The sequence below is a fragment of the Sminthopsis crassicaudata genome, chromosome 1 (genome assembly GCF_048593235.1).
Source record: "Sminthopsis crassicaudata isolate SCR6 chromosome 1, ASM4859323v1, whole genome shotgun sequence".
In the NCBI taxonomy this organism is placed as follows: domain Eukaryota; kingdom Metazoa; phylum Chordata; class Mammalia; order Dasyuromorphia; family Dasyuridae; genus Sminthopsis; species Sminthopsis crassicaudata.
In genome coordinates, this window is record NC_133617.1 from 511,707,080 (window position 1) to 511,718,756 (window position 11,677).

Consider the following 11,677-nt stretch of genomic DNA (forward strand, 5'->3'; position numbering starts at 1 on the left):
TTATTTGATCTTTTTTGATGTTAGACAGCTGAAGAGTGTGTTTTCTTTCAGTCTAAGGAATCACAAAGGAAATTTAACTAGAATTATCCTTCCTTGTTTTTTTCGTAGCTTTTCTCTCTGTTAACAACTTCTTTTTCTTCCAGAAAAAGCAGTATTTCCTTAGTGACTATTACCCACCATTGCAGAGTCTGTTTATTAATGAAAATGATTCTACAAGTGTAGCATTTGATGTTTTAATTTTTCTCATCTTCCTGCCCCATTTAGCTTTCTTCTGAAGCCAAGTACATCTGGTGACAGTTTACAAAGTGGAAGCATTCCCTTAGTGATGGATCCTCCAGAATGCAAACCTGTGCCTAGTACAGCAGAACCTGACTTGATAACTTTTATGGATTTCCCAAAGCACAGCCAGATCACAGCTGAAGGAAAAAGTTCTGCAACTGAACCAAGGTACCCTGCAATATATAAAAATTTTTATTATAAGCTGAATATCCTTTGGAAAATTTTGAAGAGTCAAAGCAGTTTACTTGTTTTAGCTTTAAGTTTCTTTGCTTTCTATAATTCCAGTCAAAGTCTTTTAGATTTCATAGAATCACAGAATGATAGTGCTAGAAGGGATCTAGTAGGTGACAGAAACAAGATGTGTGTAATACTCTATACTGTCTCCTACCTGAACTCGATTTATCTTTTTAATCTTCTCTTGTAAATACATGATAAATTTTGTTGAAATAGTTAATAAATGAATTTCTTAGTAAGTCATGATGACAACTATTGTTATGTTGATTTCTTTTTATTAGGTCCTCAGCAGTGTCATATATAGTCTTTTCAAAGTTTATATATTTTTACATATAATATTTTGGAGTATCTTTATTAAGTAAACATAAAATAATATAACCATAACCATAATACATTGGGAACAATTAACTTGTTCAAGCAGAAGGTACTATGCAAAGTCCCTGTCCTTAAAGATTGTACATGCTAATTGGGGAGACAGCATGTACACACACACACAAGTCAATATAGAATATAAACAACACAAACAAGAGCTGATATTAGAAAGGAAAGTGGCCTAGCATCTAGGGACTATTCTAGAAAGATGCTATTAAAAAAAGGACACTAGAGCTGAAGTTTGGTATCCAAATAATGTACTAAAAGTTGGGGATCTGAGGAAAGGCAAAAACACAAGCCCTGCCCTAATACAAAATAGATTGTATCTATCATGAAAGTAGATTTTTTTTTTTCTTTAACTATCAGCTAAACCATCCTGTACTGATCAGATTTGCAAAAAGGGGGATTTTTGGAAAGTAAATAAAATTATTACAAACTGCAATGTTTACATTGCTCATTTTTCTCACTTTTTATTAGATACCTTTGGAACAAAGGTATCAAATACTTTATAATACTTTCTGTGTTTATAATTTATAATCAGACTGTTGTAAATTTATAAATCATAGATCATTTTTTGCTACATTTGTTTTTTAATATAAATATTTTATTTTTTCCAATTACATGTAAAGATAATTTTCAACATCCTCCTTCCCTCCCTCCTTCAACGTTCATTTTTAATAAGATTTTGAATTCCAAATTTTTCTCCCTCCTCCCTAAGACAGCAAGCAATCTGATAAAGGTTTTTACATGTATGATCATTTTTATAATTGTTTTAATAATGGAAAACTTCCAGAATGTCATATTATTTGGTATCAATTTCAGTGATTCTTGTTATATTATTTTAGTTAGCTTTCTGGGGAATCATACTTTATGGTAAATATGATTAGAAGTATAGAATTTTGTATTATTTGACTAAAAAGAATTTATCAATAAACTCTTTAAAAATAGGAAGTTACACAGTTATTTTTGTGGTGGCAAGGAATTAGAAATTGAGTGGATGCCCATCAATTGGGTATTGGCTGAATAAATTTTAGTATATGAATATAATGGAATATTATTATTCTATAAGAAATGAACAGACTGATTTCAGAAAAGCCTGGAAAGACTAAACAAGAACCAATAATGGTGAGCAAAACCAAGAGAACATTGTACACAATAAAAGCAAGATAGACTTGAAGCTCTTCTCAACCATATAGTGATCTAAGACAATTCGAATAGATATAGGATGGGAAATGCATCTGCATCCAGAGAAAGAACTATGGAAATTGAATGTAGATCAAAGCATATTGTTTTCACCTTTTTTTTTTTTTTTTTAAATCTTTTTCTTTCTCGTGGTTTTTTCCCTTTTGATCTGCTTTTTCTTTCACAGCATAATAAAAATGGAAAATGTTTAAAATGATTGTATATACATAAACTATCAGATTATTTATTGTCTTGAGGGATATAGGGAGTGGAGGAGAAAAAATTTGGAATTCAAAAAATTTAAAAAATGAACATTGAAAACTTTTTACATATATTTGGAAAAATAAGATACTATTGAGAAAAAAAGAAACTATATTCAGAAAAATAGTTGTACGTGTTTTGTTTTTTGTATTAATGAATATTAACTGTTTGACAAATGAATTTATCCATTTCAGTACAAATGAGATAACAATTTCTGTAGTAAAATCCAAGCTTAAAGTGTTTTATCCATTATCAATAATGTTGGCATTTGGTTTTAGATAGATACTCATTGGAAACAAATTTATCACTCTGTGTAGATGATATGATGGTATATTTAGAGAATCATAAACTAGAAACTATTAGTAACAATTCACAACCAGTAAAGTTACAGGATACAAAATAAATTCACATAAATCATCAGCATTTCTATATGTTACCAACAGAGTCCAATAGCAAGAGATAGACAAAATCCACTAAAGAAAATCCACTTAAAATAACTGTAAATAATATAAAATATTTGGGAGTCTACCTGCCAAGATAAAACTAGGAACTATAAGTGGCATAATTAGATAGAAACTCATTGTTTTCCTGATAAATAGCTACTTCTGCATTGTACAAGTCCAGCTTGGTTGTAATAGATAAAGTTTTTTGGGGGTTGGAGGGGATTATAGCTGTAATTTCCTTGTTATTATTGTAAATGTGTTAGTTTTGAAGGTAGTGTAATAATAAAAGAAAGTAATTTTATTTCGCATGTTTTTTTTTTCTTTTAAAGTGTTGAGCTAAAGGAAGAGAATGGAGACTTCCCAAGTGTGAAGCCTGCATCTTTAGCTAATAATTTTTCAAGTCGAGGAGTATCTTTGACTCGAAGCCACAGTGTTGGAGGCCCTTTACAAAATATTGATTTTTCTCAGCGACCTTTCCATGGCATTTCAACAGTTAGTCTGCCAAACAGTTTACAGGAAGTTGTGGTAAGTAACAGTAAATGTTATGGTCCTATTATATATGTGTATACTTAAAGCACAGCATAATTTTGTGTAAGGTATTTGGCAAATACTTCTTTAGAAAACAGCTCTTTTGTTAATACAATTTTGATTTCATTTGCTCTCATTTTTGCACTTGGGCCCTCTTTGACAGAAATTTGAGTATCTTTATATGTATTTATACTTTCTGTTAATAAAAAGTTTAAATTTGAGGATTTTTTTATATATTGCATTTAAAGGAGAAAGTTTCAATAAATCCTTTTTTTTAAGCCTATGAAAATTTTTCTACCAGATTTCCTACCCTTTTTTTGTATTTTTATTTATTTTTAATACACATTGCTTTATGAATCATGTTGGGAGAGAAAAATGAGAGCAAAAGTGAAAAACCATGGGAAAGGGACAAACCTCCCCCCCCCAAATGAAGTGAATATATAATGTGTCATTTTCTCTACTTTTGATACAAAAAATTAGTTTAGTTTCAGTTTTTACTTATTCTCTTTAACATGTCTATAACTCTTTTTTTTTTAATAAAATTTTTAATTAAATGTAAATCAAAGGATACAAGAAGCATCATTAAAGAATAACATGACTTTTTTGTTGCAGCCTTTCTTAAGCTGTATGAATTGACTTAAATTGTACTTTGAACTACCACTCATTTTTAAAAGTAACTGAAACATCTCAAAATGCAAACATTTTGCAAATACTTTAAAATTCATTAATATTAAAAAGGAAAAACACTTCTCTCTGCTGTGATTCCTAAATAATTTGATGGAGAAATACTTAATTCTGAGTTATCCCAGGTTCTACAATTTCAAAGAATTTGTGAACTTAGATAAGAAAAAAAAATTACCTCTTTCCCCCACTAACTGAAATTTAGCATTTCCTTTAATTATTTTAAAAAATTATTCTGAGAAAAGAATCATAGTCTCAACTAAATTGCCAAAAGGATCTGTAGTTGAAGAAAAAAAATTAAGAACTTCTGTTGTTGAACAATGGTAGAGATTTTTTACAAAGAAAGGAAGGAAAGGAATATAAATAAAATCAAAATACACAAGAGAAAAACAGATAAGTTCAGATATTTCTAGTTCAATTACTGATTTGTTAAATTTAACAAAATTTTTTTATTAAAGCTTTTTAATTTTCAAAACATATACATGGGTAATTTTTCAACATTAACACTTGCAAAACTTTGTGTTCCACTTTCCCCTGCCCCCTTTCTCTTTCTCCTTTCTTAGATGGCAATCCAATGTATGGTAAAAATATATGTAAATTTAACAAACTTAAAAAACATTTTGTAACATATATATTCAAATTTGCATGTGCAAACCTAATTTTTCTCCCTTTTTTTGTAATGTGTTTGCTAAGTTCATTGTTTAAAAAAAAAAGTGGAAGGTTTGGTGAATACAATTTAAAATATACTTAATATTAATATTATTATTAATTATATTATATGAATAATTATTATATTAATGAGCTTAAATACTTAGCTTGAACAAATCATATTTTTTTTTTTTTTTTTGAAATTTTCATCATTTGGAAACTGTCATCCACATCCTGGAAGAATTATGGAGACTGAAAGTAGATCAAAGCATAGTATTTTCACCATTTTTGTTGTTGTTATTATTTGCTTGTTTTTTGTTGTTTTTTTTTTCCCCCTTGTGCTTTTTTCCTTTTTAATCTGATATTTTTGTGCAACATGACACATATGGAAATATGTTTAGAAGAATTGCATGTATTTAACTTATATTTGATTGCTTGCTGTCTTAAGGGAAAGGGGAGGAGAAGAGAGGAAGAAAAATTTGGACATAAGATTTTGCAAAAGTGAATGTTGAAAATTATCTTTGAATGTACTTGGAAAAATAAAATGCTGTTAAAATTTTTTTATCATTGTATCAATTCAAAGAGATGTTGCAGTGTGCTTTGAGAACATGTATAGTTGAGTTTCTGTCTATAAAGAGTATAAAATAAAGATGTAAACAATTTTCTGTTTGGCTTTTTCTCTCCCCCCCATATTGTAAGGATCCTTTACAGAAGAGACCCAATCCCTCTCCTGTTTCTGTGCCTTACTTGAGTCCATTAGTGCTTCGTAAAGAACTTGAATCTCTGTTGGAGAATGAAGGAGATCAAGTGATTCACACATCTTCATTCATCAATCAACATCCAATTATTTTCTGGAATCTGGTTTGGTATTTCAGACGTTTGGACCTTCCTAGCAATTTGCCAGGACTTATCCTCACATCTGAACATTGTAATAAAGGAGTACAGGTAGGTACTAACTTAATTCCATCAAGCTGTATTTAAAAGAAAAAACAGTTAGGAAAATCTAAGGGAATCAATGGGATACTTAGGTAATAGGATTATTATAGAATAATTATACTTTGGCCCACAAATTTCCTTTTCAGAATTAGTAAAGAAATATTTATATATCTTTAAAAGGGTGGTTAATAATTTCAGAATAAATAAGGATATACTATATATTTTTTTAATTGTTCTTTCCCATATCATTCCTTAAGTAGTTCTCAGATTATATTAAGTTGTATTTTTATTAAAACTAGCTGTTAAAATGATTTGATTTTAGATAATATTTTAGAAATGCTTAATGTTTCTCTAAGAATATTTCCTTGGAATGCAGTGAATATGCTAAAGAATATTAATATCCTGGTACTAGTTGAAGATGGGAAGTAATCTGGGCTTTTTTTGGCATGGTGTTGAAGTTATTTCCTGTCACAAAATGAACTTTTCTCTATTCATCTCAACATATACTTTTTTTTACAAGAAAGTCTTTGTGTGAAATGCAAGATCATGTTACCAAATAGAATAGAAGGCTAGATCCTCAATACATAACCCCCTCAGACCTTTCCAAAGCAAGAATTACACTCAAGATAAAGCAGTTACAGTTGTTTCTACTATCTAAGGTGCTAAACACCCAAATGAGGTAAAAACTTGAGGAAATAAAAGCAAAAAAGACTAATTCCTGATATACCCACTTAACATCCCTAGCTATACCATGGTACCAATGGGTTTATGCCCTGAAATCTTTGACTCAGCTCACTATCACTGCTATTCCCCTTGTGAAAGAAGAGGTGAAGATAGGGGAAAGCAGCAGCTTACTCTACCTTGCATACCAGCTTTGTCAAAAAAACTAAGACTCAGAGGGAATTGGAGCAGAGTGCTGGCATATGTGAGGTTCTACTAAACGTGGGGGAAAAAAAGGGAAATGGATAAAACTAAAGCCATTTGTGTTTCTCCAGAAATGATTTAGATCAGAAACTGAGGCTGGTAAATTGGATTCCTTATCATGGGAGGAGGCTAAGACAGCTTTAAGTTTCAGTCTTTAAGGGAACGACAATTAAAGGGGAAAAAGTCAGAAAATGAGTGTTAGGAGAATATAAGGGGGAAAAAAGCCTGAAAATTACCAAAAATTTCAGAAGGAAGTTTCTTAAAAACCTCTAGCAGGTAAGTCAAAGGGAAGTTATTAATAGCAAAAGGAAATATGGCTTCTAGGACATCTAAAGTCCAGATACTGCAAATATTGCAAAACAAAAGAAAATGCACTAATAACTGAAGAGGTCAAGGACTCTGTGGATCCCAAAGAAAGCAAGAAAGAAACTACAGAAAAATATTCCCAATTGGTTCAGGAAAGAAAAAAAGAATCAAGAAAGCAGAATTAATGACCCACCCAGAAGATATAATTGACAGAACAGATAAAACTTAAATACAAAGTGGTAAATCTTTCCAAAGAATTAAAGGAGACAACAATTGATCAGAAATACAAATACATATAAGTGAAGTAGCATTAAAAGAAAATGTGATTTCTGTACAAGCAAAACCTTCATTGCGAAGAAAGGATAGTTAGAACTTAAGCATTTTCACCTCTGCCTTTGCCTTTCCTTGCCAAACTCTTCTCTTTAGACACTCTGTGACTATCAGTCCTACGCTTTCCTCTTTCCCCAAGTTTGACCTCTTGGAAGACCAGAATGCCTCTGGAGTCCTCCTCTCCTCTCACTCCTACCACTCACTATCTTTGCTCCGACACATGTGCTTCTGAACAAAAATGAAAGAATTCATACAACCATTCTTACCATGAAGTTATGCCACTCCAGCTGAGCTCTCATTGCCGCTAGTCAGCCTTTGTAAAGCACAGGACCTACTGAGCCTTTCTCAACTCAATAAACTCCAGTAACTGCCTATTGCTGCCAAGATCAAATGCAAACTGTTCAAAATGGCATTCAAAGCCCTTTATATCCTGTCCTGCTCCTTCCTTTCTAGTCTTCTGATAGCCCATTCTCAGCCACATAAATCTTTGATCATGACATTGATCTCCTCCTGACTGTTCTACAAACAAGACACTTACATCTCTCAGCTCCAGATATTTTTTCCCTGGTTGTCCTCCATTCCTGGAAAGCTTTCCCTCCTCATCTTTGATTGCTGCCTTTCTTGACTTCCCTTAGTACCAGTTTAAATCCTACCTCCTCCAGGAATCCTTTCCCAATCACTTAATTGTAATGCTTTTTTTATGTTGTTAATTCCTATTCATCCAGTATATAATTTGATTATAGTTAGTACATAGTATTTGACACCTCTGATTTAGAGGCCCTTTACCATCCTGGCTATCCTTCCAGAACATTCCAGCTCATCAATACCCATTTTTAAATGTGGCAACCAGAACAAAATAGAATAACTAGGCTGGTGATGTCACTTATTAGGTTCTAATTATTGTGTTTCTCTTAAAGCAACCTATAGTCTACTATATTTGAAATTAATTCAAACAATAGCTATAACAAAATATCTAGAAATACAGCACATTTATATTGTCTCAGGTTCACCATAATAAAACATGATCTCTGTATTTTTTGATGTGTCACATCACAGTAATTTCTCTATTTCTTTTTTAAAGTCATAGAAACAAATCGCATTCAAAAATTGTTACATTTTAGCAGTCTCCCTCTTTGTAAAAAATTAATGATAAATGAGTTATAAAAATGAAATGAAGTTCAGCACAAATTTGGATTTTTCTACTTCATAACTTATGGAAGTCAGCATTTTGTTCGTGTCTAAAGTCTATAACACTGAGAGATTTCTCTTTCAACCTAATTCAGACTATTCAGCCTCTCAACTTAATATATTTCCCTTCCAAAGAAAAAAGCATAGTACAGTAGAAGGGATTAGAATCAGAAGTTTGGATCCAAGCTCAGCGAGCCTGTGTTTAGATAGTCCCAAGTTTTTGTCTTGATGAACTTTTCTCCAGTTAATAAAAATTTTAGTTGAATTGAATTATTGTTGAAATTTGCTGTTCTCATGGTGTGGCTAATACTTTCTTTTGATTTACTTTTAGCTTCCTCTTTCATCTCTGTCCCAGGACAGCAAACTAGTATATATTCAGCTATTATGGGACAATATCAACCTTCATCAAGAACCTGAAGAGCCCTTGTATGTTTCTTGGAGGAATTTCAGTAAGTACATCATTCTGCAAGAAGGCTTCTCTTACTGTTTCCAGTAGAATTCTTTTTGCATATCTACTTGGAATCAAATTTGGTATTTTTAGTTTATATTCAAGAAATTTTAAAACTCTATATATCAAGTCTCAGTATAGTTGAAAAAGATCTCATAGGTGGATGAGCTTGATGCTCTTCCAGTTGGGCCCTTTTTTGTCCTGATTTGTTTGGAGAAGTCATTATTTATAAGTAGGATTGTGATTAAGTTCACTTTGGTGGTGTTTAAGTCCTAATTTTAGTAATAAAACTTATTAGTTTTGAGTCTTTATTGTTATAATTCTCTTTTATTAGAAGTCCTGCCTTAGTACCAAATAGAGCTGACCTTGTTCTCCAGATTCTCAAAGCCTACACCAGTAAAGGCAGTTGTTTCAAGATGGAAGGATTGGGCTTGCATTAATTGTATTTTATGTTTGTTGTCTGAGCACCACTATAAGTTAGAGAAGCTTTTTACTAGGAGATTGAGAAAGGCTTTTTGCAGAACTTGATGGCCAGTCTTCCTTAATGTTTAACGTTTTCCCTCTAAAATTATCTCCATTTTATCTTTTTTAAAACTTATTTAAATATAGTTGTTTGCATGTTGTTTACCTATTAGACTTTAAGCTTCTTGAGAGCAGGAACTTGTTTTTTGCCTTTCTTTGTATCCCTAATACTAAATACAGTCTGGCATTTAGTAGATATTTAATAAATGCTTCTTGACTTGAGTTATCCATGAAACCATCCACTTGGCAAAGGAGATCTTACATCCTATATTTGGAAGAAGAGACACATAACATTACATATTCTTGAAACATCAAAATATGAGTCATGAAAACATTTTGTATGTGAGGATCAGGTGACATAATGCTATCTACATTTGTGACATAGGTATAGTGTGAGTATTCTTCCCAGTCTTGACATGTAGAAAATGAAACATGAGAGATGAAGCAACTTTGCCATTGCCATATGAAGTCAGTAATTAGTAGGCCTAAGTCTTTTGTTCTTTCTTTGACTTCTCTATCTAGCTGCCCTTAGACCTAGGTTTTCTGACTCAAACGCAGCATTCTTTCCAGTATACCTCCTTTCACAAAAAACCTGATTCTTGCCCTTGAAATAGATTAAATGGGTAAAGTATGAGTTTTGTAATTACAAACTTTAGCATGCTATCAAGATTTGAAAGTATCTGCTTTTGTAGCAATTGAGAATTTGGGTAACACAAGAGTGAATTATATCAATCAAATCATATAAATTCTTATTCTTGGAAATGAGAGGATTTAAGAAAAAGATTGTTCTTATAATGACAAGTATGGGGAGGAGAAAAATATTAGCATTTTCTCAGGAAACTTTTAATTGTTCTCCATCAAAGAAAATATGTTTAAAAGAAAAAGTCTTTTTACCTTGACACTTTCTCCATGAATTTTTTTTCTTTACTTGATAAATTATTTTTGAAGAAAGCAGTTATCTTGTGCATAAGATTTTTTTTTTTTTTTAAATAGAGATTAGAGGGGCAGCTAGGTGGCATAGTGGATAGCGAGTTAGCCCTGAAGTCAGGAGGACCTGAGTTCAAATCTGGTCTCGGACACTTAACACTTCACACTTCCTAGCTGTGTGACCCTGGATAAGTCACTTAACCCCAACTGCCTTAGCAAAAAAAAAAAAAAAAAAAAAAAGTAGCAAGAATGAAAAGATTTTCATCATTTAAATAAAGTCCTCTGAGATGGCCTTATTTGTAAAGGGATTCAGAAAGGTATATGGAAGCTTAAGTAAAATATAAGCATGCAAACCACATTAAGACAAATATTGAGTATCTAATTAGCTTTTGTTGAATATTATATGAATATTACTATACTGGGTTTTTTTCAGAAGAGGGCAGTGTAGCATTTTGAGGAAACTCTTCAACCAACTAGGGAATTATTTTTTAGAGGTATGTTTTAAGAAGTGCTTAGATATATATTACAAACTTTTGCATAAATATTAAGGGTGTTAATCATAGTGGAGTTGATATAGTTAAGAGAATATAATATAACCCCAAATTAGAATGAAAAAAACAACACTTTAGCAAAAAAGCTTGGGATCATTTTTTCTAAGTGATGATTATTCTCTCCTTCTCTCCATTCCCATTCCTAGACTCAGAGAAGAAATCATGCTTAGTCTCAGAAGACCAGCAGGCCACAAGCACTTTAGTAGAGAACATCCGGCAGAGTATTCAACATAATGATGTTCTAAAACCCATCAACCTTCTTTTACAAAAAGTGAAACCAGATGTCAAACGACAAAGGTAAAGAAGACATTGTTTCCTAATTCAGTATTCTTGGAATCATCTTTATATCCTAAAAATATTGTCTAAATTGTGTGCACACATATCCTTTAAGTATTATGGATAAGTACATGACTTGGAGGAGTAAATTTACTATTAGCAAAGGGAAGAAGTTCATTTGTAAAAGAAATTGAAAAGTCCTTTCTCCTCATTTGCCTCTAAAGTCCTTCCTAACAGCTTCTTACAGGGGACAAAGTTGGGAGTGAAGATAAAGATGTGTCTGCCTCTACCCCCATTCTCTCTTTTCCTCCTCATTTTTGGGTGCTTTCCTCTGTCTCAGAGAAAGGTATTTGGTAGAGGGGAATGAAAAGATGGCTGTGCAGAACTCTCAGGCAGTTCATCACAAGCTTTCTAACTCATTATCTACATATATTCATATTTCTTCACAGGAGTTTATACAGAGAAATCCTCTTCTTGTCATTGGTGTCTCTTGGAAGAGAAAATATTGATATTGGTGAGTTTTGATGTAATTTAGTAATTATGGCATTTATTTATAATTTGACTGATGTTAAAAAAAAAAGTTTCACAGTATTGATTTATTGTCTGATATTCCAAATGCTCTATAGTTCTGTTTTAAATAA

General features: G+C 31.8%; 1 protein-coding gene across 1 annotated transcript in view; it reads left to right on the forward strand.

The window, feature by feature from the left end:
- Positions 1-11,677, forward strand: part of DENND4C (DENN domain containing 4C) — a 133,361-nt gene that overhangs the window by 116,932 nt on the left and 4,752 nt on the right. The window contains 6 exon segments of the mRNA XM_074281602.1: positions 265-447; positions 3,101-3,296; positions 5,328-5,573; positions 8,644-8,761; positions 10,907-11,057; positions 11,486-11,550. Coding sequence (XP_074137703.1) covers positions 265-447; positions 3,101-3,296; positions 5,328-5,573; positions 8,644-8,761; positions 10,907-11,057; positions 11,486-11,550 — 959 coding nt within the window.